Source organism: Capsicum annuum, chromosome 2 (genome assembly GCF_002878395.1).
Source record: "Capsicum annuum cultivar UCD-10X-F1 chromosome 2, UCD10Xv1.1, whole genome shotgun sequence".
Classification (NCBI taxonomy): Eukaryota; Viridiplantae; Streptophyta; class Magnoliopsida; order Solanales; family Solanaceae; genus Capsicum; species Capsicum annuum.
In genome coordinates, this window is record NC_061112.1 from 138,973,841 (window position 1) to 138,988,101 (window position 14,261).

Consider the following 14,261-nt stretch of genomic DNA (forward strand, 5'->3'; position numbering starts at 1 on the left):
GGGTCCTAGGTTCTTCAAATCATGGATTGTTTTGGTGTATGTTAGTGTCTCCCTTGTCGATCTTGTATTAACATGCCTCTTTGGAAAGATGGCATTAGTTCAATTAAATGGTGTGTCTTTTCTGGAAATTCATGTCCATTCATTCAAAGAACATGTCTTTTCCCGAACAGGCATACCAGTTCCAGTGTACCAGTTCACGAAACAGTGGCACCAGTTCGATGAAGTATTGCTTCAGTTCGAAACATTGTTTCGAGTTCTGCATGCATGTATAAATGGAGGTTCGAAACACTGCAGGAAAATTTTTTTTTTACTGCGTTTGCATTTTCCCTTTGGTATTTTTTGAAATTCAAATAAAGTTTGTCTAAAAAGATAGATCTCATCGATCGATCATTTGACAAATCTAAATCCAAATCCAAAGCCAAGTCGAGCGAGTAACAACGGCGACGACGCGAGGTATCTCTATTTTCTTGCCTCACTTATCATGTGGAGTAAGTGTTCATTATTATAAACACTTCAAAGTTCCATTCTCCCACCAATGTGGGAGACTTAGTGAAATTTCTAATTTTGGGAGTACACTTTCCAAATCGGTGTCTCCTTCCCTCCACCATTTTTCTCTTCATTTTTCATTCACTCTTTCTTCACACTTTGAACCCAACACCGTATAGGGGAGAGGTGTTTGAAATGGAGGCTCGCTTCAGTAGTTCTGTGTGATAAGAAGATGCCCCCAAACTTAAAGAAAATTTTTATAGAGTGGCAGCCCGTCCGGCCATGATGTATGAAGTGGAGTGTTAGACAGTCAAGAACTCCGACATCCAGAAGTTGAAGGTAACAGAATTGAGAATATTGTGGATGAGTGGACTTACTAGAGTTGATAGGGTTGCGAATGAGACTATTCGGGCGAAGGTGGGAGTGACCTCGATGGAGGATAAAATGTGATAAGTATGGTTGAGATGGTTTGAGCATGTGATGAGGAGGGACATGGATGCTTCAGTTCTGAGGTGTGAGAGATTAACTTTGGATAGTTTCAGACGGGCCACATGATCTCATCGATCGATCATTTTCCAAATCCAAAGCCGAAGCCGAAGCCGAGCGAGCGACAACGACAACAACGCGAGACATCTCTATTTTCTTGCCTCACTTATCATGTGAAGTAAGTGTTCATTATTATAAACACTCCAAAGTTTCCTTCTCCCACCAATGTAGGAGACTTAGTGAACTTTCCAATTTTGGGAGTACACTTTCCAAATCAGTGTCTCCTTCCCTCCACCATTTTTCTCTTCATTTTTCATTCACACTTTCTTCACACTTTGAACCCAACACCGTATAGGGGCGAGGTGGTTGAAATAGAGGCTCGCTTCAGTAGTTCTGTGTGATAAGAAGGTGCCCCCAAGCTTAAAGGAAATTTCTATAGAGTGGCGGCCCATCCGGCCATGATGTATGAAGCGGAGTGTTAGCCAGTCAAGAACTCCGACATCCAGAAGTTGAAGGTGACGGAATTGAGAATGTTGTGGATGAGTGGACTTACTAGAGTTGATAGGGTTGCAAATGAGACTATTCGGGCGAAGGTGGGAGTGACCTTGATGGAGGATAAAATGTGATAAGTGTGGTTGAGATAGTTTGAGCATGTGATGAGAAGGGACATGGATGCTTCAGTTCGGAGGTGTGAGAGATTAGCTTTGGATAGTTTCAAGCGGGCCACGGGCTGAAGAAATACTGGAGGGGGGTGATTAAACATGACATGAAACAGTTACAGCTTACTGAGGACATGACCCTAGATAGGAAGGTGTGGAGAACGCGAATTCGAATAAAAGATTAGTGTGTGTGGGTAAGTCGTAGCCTGCAGGTAGTTGTGCCTTGGAGTAATCTTGCTAGTAGTCGTATAACTTTGCACATAGGGGGAGCCTCTAGTTATGAGGGTTTGGGGGGGGGGGGCGCTTGCAGTTTGTTAGTTTCTAGTACTGCTTTGTGGGTGTCGTATTTTTTGTTATTTCATCTTATCTCATGTTTATTAAAACTGTATCTACTATCCTTTTGTCTTGGTCGGGGGTCTATCAGAAACAATCTTTCTACTTCTTCGGAGTTAGTGGTATGGATTGCGTACATTTACCCTCCCCAAATCCCACTAGGAAGGGTTACATTGGGTATGTTGTTGTTGTTGATAATGTAATGAAACTTTTACAATGCCAATGTAATTTAATACTCAATTAGAGCTATTTGTCTTCTTTTTAGATTACTAATTTCGTTATTATGTATAATTCTCAACTCGTGCCTTTCAAGTAATCAATAGCATAAACAACTATACACACATTTGCTTGTGAAATTGTGAACAGATTTGAGTATATGCCATTCTCTTGACTCGCCATTTGAGTTATTCTATCTATTTATTTTTATAGATCAATAAAAATTTTATTATTCATTTGTTAGAGAAGTTTGAGGGGCAATGAAACTAAGACTCCATTTGGCCATGAAAACATAGTTTTTTGGAGTTGAAAATAATATTGGAATTGAAGTTGGAGTTGAAGTTGAAGTTGTGTTTGACCATGAATATAAATTAAAATTATTTTTGAACTCAAGAAAAATTTCAAATTGTATTTGAAATTTCATGGCCAAATATTATGATTTTTATTTTTTTTTTCACTAAAGTGAAATATTTTTTTTAAAAAAAGTGAAAAAATACTCATTATTAAATTAGAAATTTAACACATGATTTTGTGAGCCTCTAGACGTTTTGCAACTGCCACATGATTTTGTGAACCTCACACATTTGGCAAATGACTAGGGGACGAGCACGAAGGAGTTCCAATTTTTTCTAAGAGACTGTTTGGGAAATAAAATTGATTATGACAGACGACCATAAACATTTTTATTTCATTTATCCTCAATCCATTTGGTGGATTGATCATTTTATGGACTAAATAAAAGACCCAAAGGTCCCACTAAATAGTTTTTTTTTTTATTTTTTTTATTTTTTTATGTAAGCTTAAAAGTAGGAAAAGGCAGAAACAACAAAAGCAAGAAGCTGCCTTTACCAAATTGGCTTTCAATGAAAATTTTCTTTCATAATTTTCCGTGATAGTATATACATGTTAGAGCATTATCATCATCATCAACACCCAAAATTTCCCTCAATTTTACGAGGTGCCTTTTTTCTCTATTGTATTTATCTGCACAAGTTATACTTTATGGTTCTGATTTGCCTCCTTACTTTGTCTAGATTAATAAATTACCTTTATTTCGAATTTATTTTAATTCCAATTCCTTTAATGCTGATCGGAATTTTATGGGTACCTGTAAGAAGGGCATAATTTATGCCAGAAAATTGTCCTTTCTTGTCTGAAATTCTACTTCTTTTACATGAGTTTTTTTTTTTTTTTGGGTGGGTGGTGGGTTGGGTGGGGTAAGGAAGGAAGGACAGATAATGGGGTTCCTCTTTCTTGGATTTTTATGATCTTGATTTGTGAAAGAAGCCATTTTCACAGTTGGGTTTTGGACTAATATGGTATATGGATGTACTCAGTAGAGTGATATCTAAACTTCCTGCCAATGTATTTTGTACTTTTCGCACAGTTCACCACGAATTTGTATGACTTTGTAGTGTTCTTAATAATCTTTTGTCGAGAAATGCTGTTTTTGTGGGGAGTACTATGAATGAAATTAGACTGCTCAAAGTTTGAATGTGAAGGGAAATTCTAATACCACTTGTTTACCTAGAGTCAAGAATCATGTTTTAAATTTGATGGGGTTCAACCTTTATGTTATCGCTGAGCTGAACCCATTACATATTAGAAATTTTGGGTTCAAACTTTTATATGTTGAAAAATCCTTGTGACTCTTCACATGTATATTTATGCGTTGTGTTGATAAAGCGAGGTGAAATTGAACCCATAGGTGATATGCTCTATCCAGCACTGTTTTTGTGGCAATTTTCTTTACGTCGCTTGATTTCTGTATGCATGTAAAAGTATTCTGCCTTGGTAAGGCTCTGTGCAAGTGTTCACAGAATTCACACAAACAACGTTGACACCTTAATCTCGAGCTAGTCGGTAGGCTATATGGATCCTCAATATCCATTTTGTACCGGTTGGACCCGTTCCATTTGAGTACTCAATAATGTTTTGAAAATATATATTGTATATTCCAGACTAAATTCCCAGGGCATTGCAAAGAACATGGTGGTGCATTTATTATGTTTTATCCTGTGATGTCATGGGAAATTCCTCAACAAGTTTTAACAAGGTTCAGCTTAACCTTTTTTATCTGAATATTCTGCTTGAATGGAAGTGAATAAAATCACCTTGGAAGAATCTTTATACAATTATCCCTTTTTATCCGAAGGTAGTGAACTGCAGGGTGGTGATTATAGTTAAAAGTTTTGATATGGTTCCCACGACCAATTGTCTTCTACTAGTTACTACTCCACAACGTTCTTAAAATTTTAATTTTATAGGTTCCTGAACTCACATCAGTGACTTGATAAGGTGATGGCCGGGGAGGAAGATATTGATCTCTCAGCTTTAAAATCCCAATTGGCTCAAACTGATGTTACTTGGAAGCTAGAGATGGAGAAAAGCCAGTCCCAAGTGGATGCTTTGCAAGCAAAACTGTTGGAGGTAAAAGCTTATATTCAGGGATCAGAAGAAGATACAAAGAGGGACCTAGATGTTCTATGGCATAGAGTGAGAACTGCTACAACATTGATGACGTACTTGAAATCTAAAGCCAGAGTCATGGCTGTTCCAGATTTGGCCCATTCATCATGCGGCATCAAAGAACTAGATGGGGTAGGTCTTGTTGATAAAAATGGTATACCATTGTCCAGTTGGTCTAGGAATTTTGATCTCTCATCATTTGACGATGCTGATGATGACTTATGTAATAGACTTTCGAGTAAACATGGTCACCTGGACGAACAAGATGGATCTTATATGAGTGAATTACTCAGAAGTGTACAATTGGTTACAGATGTTATGGAAAGTCTTGTCAAGAGGATTATAATGGCGGAATCTGAGACTGCTCTAGAAAAAGAGAAGGTAACAGTAGGTGAAGAAGAGATTAAAAGGAAGGCGCTCCAGATTGAAAACATGTCTACTAAGTTAGAGGAAATGGAAAGATTTGCTCTGGGTACAAATCTTATCCTGACTGAGATGCGGCAGAGAGTTGAAGATTTGGTTGAAGAAACTTCGAGACAGAGGCAGAGAGCTGCAGAAAATGAGCAGGAGCTTTGTCGTGTTAAGAGAGACTTTGAGTCTCTGAAATCCTATGTCAGTAGTCTTGTCAGTGTGAGAGAAACAATTCTATCATCAGAAAAACAATTCCAGACGATTGAACGGCTTTTTGAGCGGTTAGTATTCCCCATCAAAAGAATTTTCCATAACTATAACATGCTGATTGCTCTTTTCCTTGTTTTCCCAGCTGTACAGTGCGTCTATGATGCATGAAGTTTACTATTAAATATCTCTATCATTTTGCTCTAACTTTCATTGCACTGCATCTTAATACTTGCCATGCAGCTTGTTATAATAACTGGAATACAAATGTCCAAGCACAACTTGTTCCTGTGTGTTCGAATAATACTTGCCTTGCAGCTTGTGTATAATATTGCAATACAAATGCACAAGCATAATGTGTATCATTTGGTAAAAAAGTGACAGCTCCACTAATTACTACCTTGTTTCTCTTGTTTGACTGTTTGTCCCTTTTCGTGTATAAAAATTATTGTTTTAGGAATTGGGAATTAAGTATATATCTGTGTTTCACCTTACGGCAGGTAGTGATTAGAGGGAGCGCAAGCATGGATACTCATAGTTGTTAAGAGTGTTCTAAACTTTTCATTTTTTTTGGGTGTGGTTGATTAGATCATTAATAACATGCTGACTCTCGGACAAGCTTAATGCTCTAACGTCCCTTATAAGCTCTGGCACTATTTGAAATTAACAATGCACTGTTTACATGATGTTACAGGGATAACTAAACCAAAAAAAATCCAAATTGTTGCTTATGGAGTTATGTTTACTTTATTTGAAGTGTGCTTTGTTGTACTAAATCCCAGATATAAGACAGATCTGAGATATACCATCTGAAAACTCTATGAGGGGTGAAAAATTAGGGAAATGATTGAGAAGTGATCGGAAGAGCTTGATTATTTCCTCAAGTTTGGTTGATAATTTATACTGGTTACTAGCTTACAATATGGTAAGACTCTGATTCAGTGACTGTAGGGAATAAAACATCTCTTAATCATGGTTGATGTCTCTTATATGACTTCAGACAATTCTCACCATGTGAGGTCACAAAATAAGAAAGAAGGTCTTACTGCTAGTTTGTAGCACCTTAATCCAATATATGAAATAATGCGTGTCAGGTTCATCAATTTTAAAATCTAGCTCTCTCAATCTTTTGTAATTGAAAAAGTTGTATTCTCCATCTTATGACATAAAGTTTATTCTTTTCCTTTGAGAATGAAGTTGAATAATCTTTTTCTAATTGATGATTAATTGAAATTAGAACTTTTGACATGCTAAATATTTGAAATGATAGCTTCATTTGTATTATCTGTCATTTCATTACTCTCTTGCTCAACCAATTAGAATCTTAAAGTCGTTGGTAGATATATGACCTATTAATATTTGAAACGATAGCCTCATTTGAAATATCCTGCATTTCATTACTCTCTTGCTCAACCCAATTAGAACTTTAAAGTCGTTCATAGCTGTATGACCAATTAACATAGTAATACAGAACAAAAAAGAGAGCACGAACTTTGATGAAGTTTCATCTGAATGGGATCTAGAGAACACTACATGTCCTTACGTCTAGATTTATTTGAGCTAATATAAACTTTAAACTTTGTGATCCTTTCATTCTGCTGTGCTCAGGCTCTCTGCTCTGACATCTAACTTAGCAGGATTAGGTTGGCTTCCCAAATGGTCATGAGTCATGATTTTGCAATCCATTCTACTGTTTTGGTTTTGAATTACTGTATTAGTTTTTATTCGAAGACTTGTTCGTCATCTAATTAATGCGTGAAGATAGAATTCTGGACACCATATTAGTGGTAAATATTTCAAGTATCCATCCTCTGAGAATATGACTGCAAAATTAGCTTATATCCCAATTGGCACAAAACATAAAGCTGCACTAATTCAATTAACTGATATTTCGGCATCTTGGAAATGTTCTGTGCTGAGTTTGTTTTATGTAAACCAGGCTGGTCGCCAAGACAACACAATTGGAGAGTGAGAAGTTGCAGAAAGAGGCTGAAGTACAAAAACTGATGGAAGAAAATGTGAGGTTGACTGCTCTACTTGATAAGAAAGAGGCACAACTTTTGGCCATGAATGAACAGTGCAAGGTTATGGCACTAAGTGCTTCAAATATATAGTTCAGTTCGTTTCTTATGGCTTTGTCATGTCAATGATCTCACCTGCTGGCCTTCCAGCTTAAAAAGGCGAATGCAGCAACTGAACTCTGCAAAACCTTTGTATCCAGTAAATGCAACTTTGAGAGGAATCTTTGTACCCCTTTGTTGTCTTGTACTGTCTCATTGATTAAATGCAAATTTGTTCTTAATTCTAATGGAAGAACTAGATTGCATCCTGTTTGGTGCTGTGCCTTGTACATCTATGACAAATTCTGTTTTCTCTTTTCTTTGTTTTTTCAGCTTACCACAATGTGGTATCATGCGTTGACGCCCTTCAAGAGTGTGTTTGCCATGTAAGTCCTGTGTGGTTATATGCACACCCACCATGGGTGCGTGAACATTTCAATTAAGACATCTTGAAATTGGCAACACACCCTCAGTGCCCATCCACCATGGTTGGGCCAAGTTTTTTTGAGGGGGGCCCTTCCCCGGACCATGCGCATAGGGGAGCTTTAGTGCACCAGACTGTCCTCCTTTTTTTTTTTTTAGTTTATTGAGGATGGCAGTCGGAGAATGGTATTGATATAATGGCGTTTGTTCTTTTTTCTTTTTCGATAAATGCTGAATGACATTGGTCTTTGTTTTAGAAGTATGCTGCACCCTAAGAACAATGCCTTGCTCTCAAGTCTCCGAGTACCTAAATTGGTGATGTACTAAAGTTCAGTTTGAACTGGTGGACATGCACATCAAAAGACGTTTGACTATTTGAATCCAAACATTCTTTATTTCTTTATGTTTGTTCCTGATAGCCTATCTTGGATTTGAAAAGAAGACCCGTATTGGCCGGGCACCAAGTGTACTCTTTTTTCTATAGCAAAGGCATATTAAGCCAAAGAAGGAATTTTTTTCTTCGAACAATTTCAATGTCCTTGTTGAGAGTGAGCTCTATAAGACGTCTAGAGGTCTCTTATTTAATCTTCGAATGGTAGGTCTCATTTGGTTCCTGGCTAAAGATGCACCTTTGATTATTTGGTTATACGTGTATTCCCTAGACATTATTTTCAATCTCTAGGGTGCTTAGTTATCTTAAAACTCTCTAATGTCTTCTTTGACGATCAGTAATATTTTACTAAATAGAGAAGATAGAGTCAAACTATCAATAACCCATTGTTAACGCTTTAATATATTCACAAGTATCCTATAGCTAAATCTATTACTCAACATTTCTAATTTGGCCTATGGTATTTTTAAAAGTTCAACGGAATCATACTAATTAAAAAAGGAAAAATAGTTTTGACTTTTTAAATAACAATGTCAATGATAATTCATTTTCGCTATGGAGGAGGATCAGTTCGGGAGGAAAAAAACCGTCGGGGGGGTTTGGGGTTGGGAGGTTTGACCATTTACAATCAAATAAATTAAATGGATAAAAAACACTTTCTCCATTTTTTAAAATTTTTAATTCTAATTCTCCACATCACATATTTTGAAATAATAAAATCAACGAGCATTTCAATACATTCTAAAAGATCGTAAGATTTAAAAGTTCCTTTTCTTTCTTAAACTCTCCGCAACAACGACGACATACCCAGAAGCGTATTCCCATAAAGTGAAATTTGAGAAGAGTAAAGTGTATGCAGTCCATATTACTATCTCAAATGAAATAGAAAAGTTGTTTTCTCCAGTAAAATTAGATTCTTAAATTAAAACGTGAAATGTTAAATCAAAATTAGTGAAATAATGTTAGTTGGCTAATTCATTTTATTAAAAGGAAATAAAGAGCCATCCATGGTATTTTGGCGGGGGTTTAGTTTAGTTTGGAGGGAAGCAAAAACGGACATTGTTTTTGTTCCATGCAATACGCAACTGGAGTACTTACTAGTATTACCCAAAACCCCATGCGTTTCCATTTTTCTCCCACCAAACTCATCAAAATTTCCCCCCCTCCCCCCCCCCCCCCCCCTTTCAAAACCCTAATTCTCAATTTCCATAACTAGGGTCGTTTTGCATGTAAAATGCCTCTCGACTCGCCGGCCGTCACGCAGAATGATACTGACCTAGGCCCAAATGAGTCTGAACCGAGATCACAACTCACCAAAATTGCTAACCCTTCCGAAGATTTTGAAAAGAAGGCATGTTTTTTTTTTCTTTTATTATTATTTTTTTTTAACTTGTGAGTGTACTTTTTTATTTTGTGTTATATGCTTCTAACTCTATGTTATGTAAGTAAAAGATGTTATCGTATATACAAGCATTTGTATATGAGCTAGATAAATACTACGGTAGGTGGGGGTGGAGGAAGGGGTGAAGATGAGGTGTAATGGAGGGCAGGGAGCAGAGGCCGATCTAGAATTTTAAATTTCTGAGTTTCCGATAAAATAAATTAATATGTAATAATATAATAAAAAAGACATTAACCCCAGCAAGGATTGATCCCATGGTCATGGAAAGAAGCACTTCAAGGGTTCATTCCATCCCATCAAGCCAATGCTCCATTTGTTTATGGGTTCCCATCTATAATATTTTATTGACTTTTAATATATTTACTGGATCTACGGTAGTGGGGTTCCTGGGAACGCCCACCCAACACCGTAGATCCGCCCCTCGCAGGGAGGATACAACCAATATGGAATACTAATTGTGGAACTTGTTTTACATACTTACATTTCTTGTTTTGAAGGAACTTATTTTTCTAGAGAAAATATTTTCCAAAAAATTTGACCAACTGAACATGGGAAAATCGGAAAACATTCTCCATACGGACGCACCCATTATCTTTACTTCTCTAGAACTGTTGCAAATGACAATATCCTAGTATTAATTTTACTTTTTATCTGCCAAATAAAATAAAAATGGAGGTTATAGGCTCTGTTTTTGGTAATCTATGGTAGCTCTTTATTTTTCGTTTTACCTGCACTATTCTACTTCTATTGGTAGCTCTTTATTTTTTTTATTACCTGCGTGATTCTACTTCCTTATGCTGGCTTATATTTAAGCATTGGAAGAATTAATCTGTTTGTTCAATTTGTTGTGTTATCTATGTGACGATGCCTATTCTGGAAACATTGGAGACTTGCGCATTGACCCGTATTTTCCCTACCTCTTTGTAGTTTGAGATATAATTCTATTAATTCCTGGTTTTACACAGGCTTCAAGCAAGAGACTGAAAGATGTTGAAATTTATGTCCCAATAGTCTATGGAACAATTGCGTTTTGGCTTGGCAAGAAAGCCACTGAGTAAGTGGGCATTCTTTTTAGTGCATTTATTTGCTCATAATATTTTGCTTCTTGATACAATTTAAATATATGGGCTTGTGAATCAGAACTCAGTCACATAGGTGGTCAGTATATGTTCGTGGGGCAACAAATGAGGATCTTAGTGGGGTTATCAAGAAAGTTGTTTTTCAATTGCATCCAAGCTTTAATAATCCTGTTAGAGTGGTAGAATCACCCCCCTTTGAGTTGTCAGAATGTGGTTGGGGTGAATTTGAAATTGCGATATCCCTTCACTTCCATGATGATGCTGGTGAAAAGAAGTTGGATTTGTAAGTTCTTTACTTTGTGCATTGGCTTCTTTTTCTCTTTAAACTTTGCCTGGCAGTGTGGATATACTTTCCCTGCTCTTGTTTCCCCAGGTATCATCATTTGAAGTTATACGCAGAGAATGAGCATGGTCCCCAGTCAACAAAGAAACCTGTTGTTGTGGAAACCTACAATGAGGTTGTATTCCCTGATCCTCCCGAGGATTTCTTTTCTCGTATCCAGAACCATCCTGCAGTAGTCGTGCCACGGCTTCCTGCAACATTTAAGTTGCCTCCTGGTAAACATCTTCTGTTCTGAGATCTTTTGGCTTTGCTGCTGGAACAACTTGGTCCTTTTAGTTTGTAATTTCCTACTTTATGTTTCTCAGCACCGATTGAGGATCTGCACGAGTCGAAGAGAGGTGATACGAAAAACCATCCTCTTAGTCCATGGTTCATCAATTTCTCTGAGGCCGATGAACTCTTAAAACTCACAGCAGCTCGTCAGAGGGTGAGCTTAACTTTACTCTCTCTCACACACACAAACACATACACGCACATACACATACACATACACAGACACGCGTGCACACAACGAACGCGCTCACACACACACACATTCATATATGTTCAGTACATCTGAACTTCGTTGTGCTAAAAAAATTCATGCTCATAGATACTAGAAATCATGTGTGGCTGTTCTACCTCCCCTGAGATAATGCTGGATGGTTAATTTCTTATGTATGAAGCTCAGAAGCAACATATAGTTATTTAAGCTGAGAAAATTATCTTGGTGACACAAGGGCGTGGCCTAGTGGCCAATAAAGCGGGCTAAGAACCATGAGATCTTAGGTTCATTTCCCAGAACAGGCAAACACACTAGATGATTTCTCCCATTTTTCCAAGCCTTGGTGGACAGAGTTACCATGTGTTGGTGGGAGATAGCAGGTAACACGGGAGATTATTTGAGGTGCACCCAAGCTGGCTATGACACCACGGTTATTAGAAAAAAAATGTTTCTTGCATAAATTATGTTAATTCAGAGGGAATGTTCACTTTTATTTCTGTATATAATTTGTATTTTACCTATTTCATTTTTGGAAGAAATGTAGAGCTGAGTGTATTCTCCAATACACATTTGGGTAAACGAAACTTTTGTTTCAACATTTTCCCTGAAGCATTAATTTACCTACACATTCATTGATTCTCTACTTGTATCTTTCAGTGCTAGGATCAAATTCTTAACTTTCATCTGACATGGATAAACTGTCTTGTATAGACCTAAGTGTGCCTTTTTTTTTTTTTTTCCTCCTTTAGACGGTCAGTTATCTGCTTCATTAGGGTTTCAAAGGGAGCTTGAAGCATATATATGTCTTTGGTTCTTAAGAAACCTAGTTCTTTTTTTTTTTTATCAGAGAAGTAGATGAATACTTCCACTAGAAAAAAAAGAGAGAAGCAGATGACTACTTAATAAAGACAATCCAATTTCACCATGGTAACAAATTATGGCTCAAAGCTTCAGGCATTAGCTACACTGTGGAAGTGATTCAAATCCCTAATTGACGAACTCGTAGCATTTCAAACAAATATGTTAAGGGCCTCAGAATGCAAATAAGTATATCTAAAGGCGGCATTTTGAAGGAAATTAGATATTTTGTGAACAAGTTTACAGCTTTCCACAACAGACGTATTACCTTGACTATATCTTTGTCTATCCTCTCATTTAGTCTCCTCTAAGCCATGTGCTTTGAGCTTATGGACTCAATTTCCTTCTTTGTAGCATTAGTTGTTTGCGATCAATTAATTGATTGGATATCGGTCTGACAGGTTCAAGCTCACATTGTTAAGCTGAGAAGGCAGTTAAGTGTGATGGATGAGCAACCCCCTACATGCAAACTGGATTCTGATTAGAGTATGTACATGATTGGTCGGTCACATAAAGAACATGTGATGTTCTTTTGTACATGTTGACAAGCTCAGTTAGTGGAAGTTTGTCTTCGTTTCTCCATCCATGTCTTGTTAAAATCTCCATCTGACCCTTCCATTACACCCCCACCCCCCTCTCGGTCCCTCCTTTCATTTCTATCTCCTCCTTACGCTGTGTATTACAGGCTGTACTATGTCCTGGATAACGCAGGATATTTTCTGTAACATCTAGGATATTTGTGTTAGTCCGGTTCCTCTGTAAAGAAGATTGTTACCAAGGTTTGTGGTTAAACTATTTGTCAAATGAAATGGAAGAAAAAACCCTGACTAAAGTTTTACTGTTTTGCTTTCCGGATATGTTACATGAGACTTAACTTGGTGCATTTTCTCCCTCGGAGTCTGGTTTACGCAGAGGTATGCTCATCACATTATTGCTTTTCATGTTTTAAATTTTCAACTTCTTTGGTTGGAGCTACTCTTTACGTTGGTAGTTATGTGACAGGTCTTCTCGACTTAAACAAGGTCTTTCCACAGTTCATGCCTCATTAACTATGCTCTTGTTGTTTCTGGTATCTGTGTGGGGCTGCTCTGTGAACTCTGGCACATGTACTTGCATTTAGCTGTATCTTTTGGCTTTATATGTGATATCATGCACTTGGATTTGTCCTGTTGACTCTACTATTTTAATACAACACTTCCATTTAACATTGCTCCTTCAATGTTTTGAAAAGAGATATACCTGTATGTGATAAATTCTCTTTTAAGTAAAGAACGACAATTCAATTACTTATCATTTTTTTGGTTATGACAACCATTCGACATACTTTAGTATCAATAGTAAAACACATCTTTAGCTGTTGAGTCCTCTTTGTTATCTTGTAATGAATGGAAACCTGCTAGGCCCCTTTCTCCCATTTTTCACTCAGTGCTGGTACTTAACCAGTTATTCTTGACTGCAATCCGTAGAATCGTTTTGTTGCTGAGCTGGTAAGGTATTTGTCCTTTTCAAGAAAGTAACTAATTAGCAATAGCTGTACCCTCTCAAGTACCTTTTCAGTTTTGGCGTCATGAGTGCACTATTAAATATATAATTAGCTAGGGAAAATAAGCAGCCCTACTAAATATTATCAAAGACCCACTATATCATTGTTGTTCCACAAGGCTTCAAGCTTAAAGCTACAGTTAGAGCGTGATAGTCATTCTGGAATGTAATATTATTGATCAATTTGAGCATATACACAAAAAAAAAATCATTATTATAGCAAAACATTGGTGGGTAATAGTTGGACCCGTGTGGTTCCTTTTTTCATAACCAAAAGCTTGGAGAAAGAAGAAATAAGTGTGTCTTACGGAGAATGTGGTCAAAATGCAAAATAGAGTCAAACTTTTAACAACCAATTGATGATTTTCAAGCATAAGGATCTTAGTGGCAGAGGTGATGCTTGGAGTTGTTT

General features: G+C 37.1%; 2 protein-coding genes across 3 annotated transcripts; both read left to right on the top strand.

Moving 5' to 3' along the window:
• The first annotated feature begins 2,893 nt into the window (after window positions 1-2,893).
• On the top strand, window positions 2,894-7,596 carry LOC107859895. 2 transcript variants are annotated; one of them, XM_016705045.2, is made up of 3 exons: window positions 2,894-3,138; window positions 4,448-5,341; window positions 7,207-7,596. In XM_016705045.2, exons 2-3 carry the CDS (start codon window positions 4,482-4,484, stop codon window positions 7,379-7,381), a joined length of 1,035 nt encoding a protein of 344 aa, XP_016560531.1. In that variant the 5' UTR covers window positions 2,894-3,138; window positions 4,448-4,481; the 3' UTR covers window positions 7,382-7,596. The 2 variants fall into 2 exon arrangements, with proteins under 2 accessions (XP_016560531.1, XP_016560532.1); XM_016705046.2 differs by having other exon boundaries at window positions 2,898-3,138; window positions 4,479-5,341.
• A 303-nt stretch (window positions 7,597-7,899) lies between these two features.
• LOC107859894 (transcription initiation factor TFIID subunit 14b) lies at window positions 7,900-13,145 on the top strand. The gene is made up of 6 exons (XM_016705044.2): window positions 7,900-9,492; window positions 10,509-10,597; window positions 10,684-10,905; window positions 10,996-11,180; window positions 11,271-11,392; window positions 12,709-13,145. Exons 1-6 carry the CDS (start codon window positions 9,376-9,378, stop codon window positions 12,790-12,792), a joined length of 819 nt encoding a protein of 272 aa, XP_016560530.1. The 5' UTR covers window positions 7,900-9,375; the 3' UTR covers window positions 12,793-13,145.
• Window positions 13,146-14,261: the final 1,116 nt, after the last annotated feature.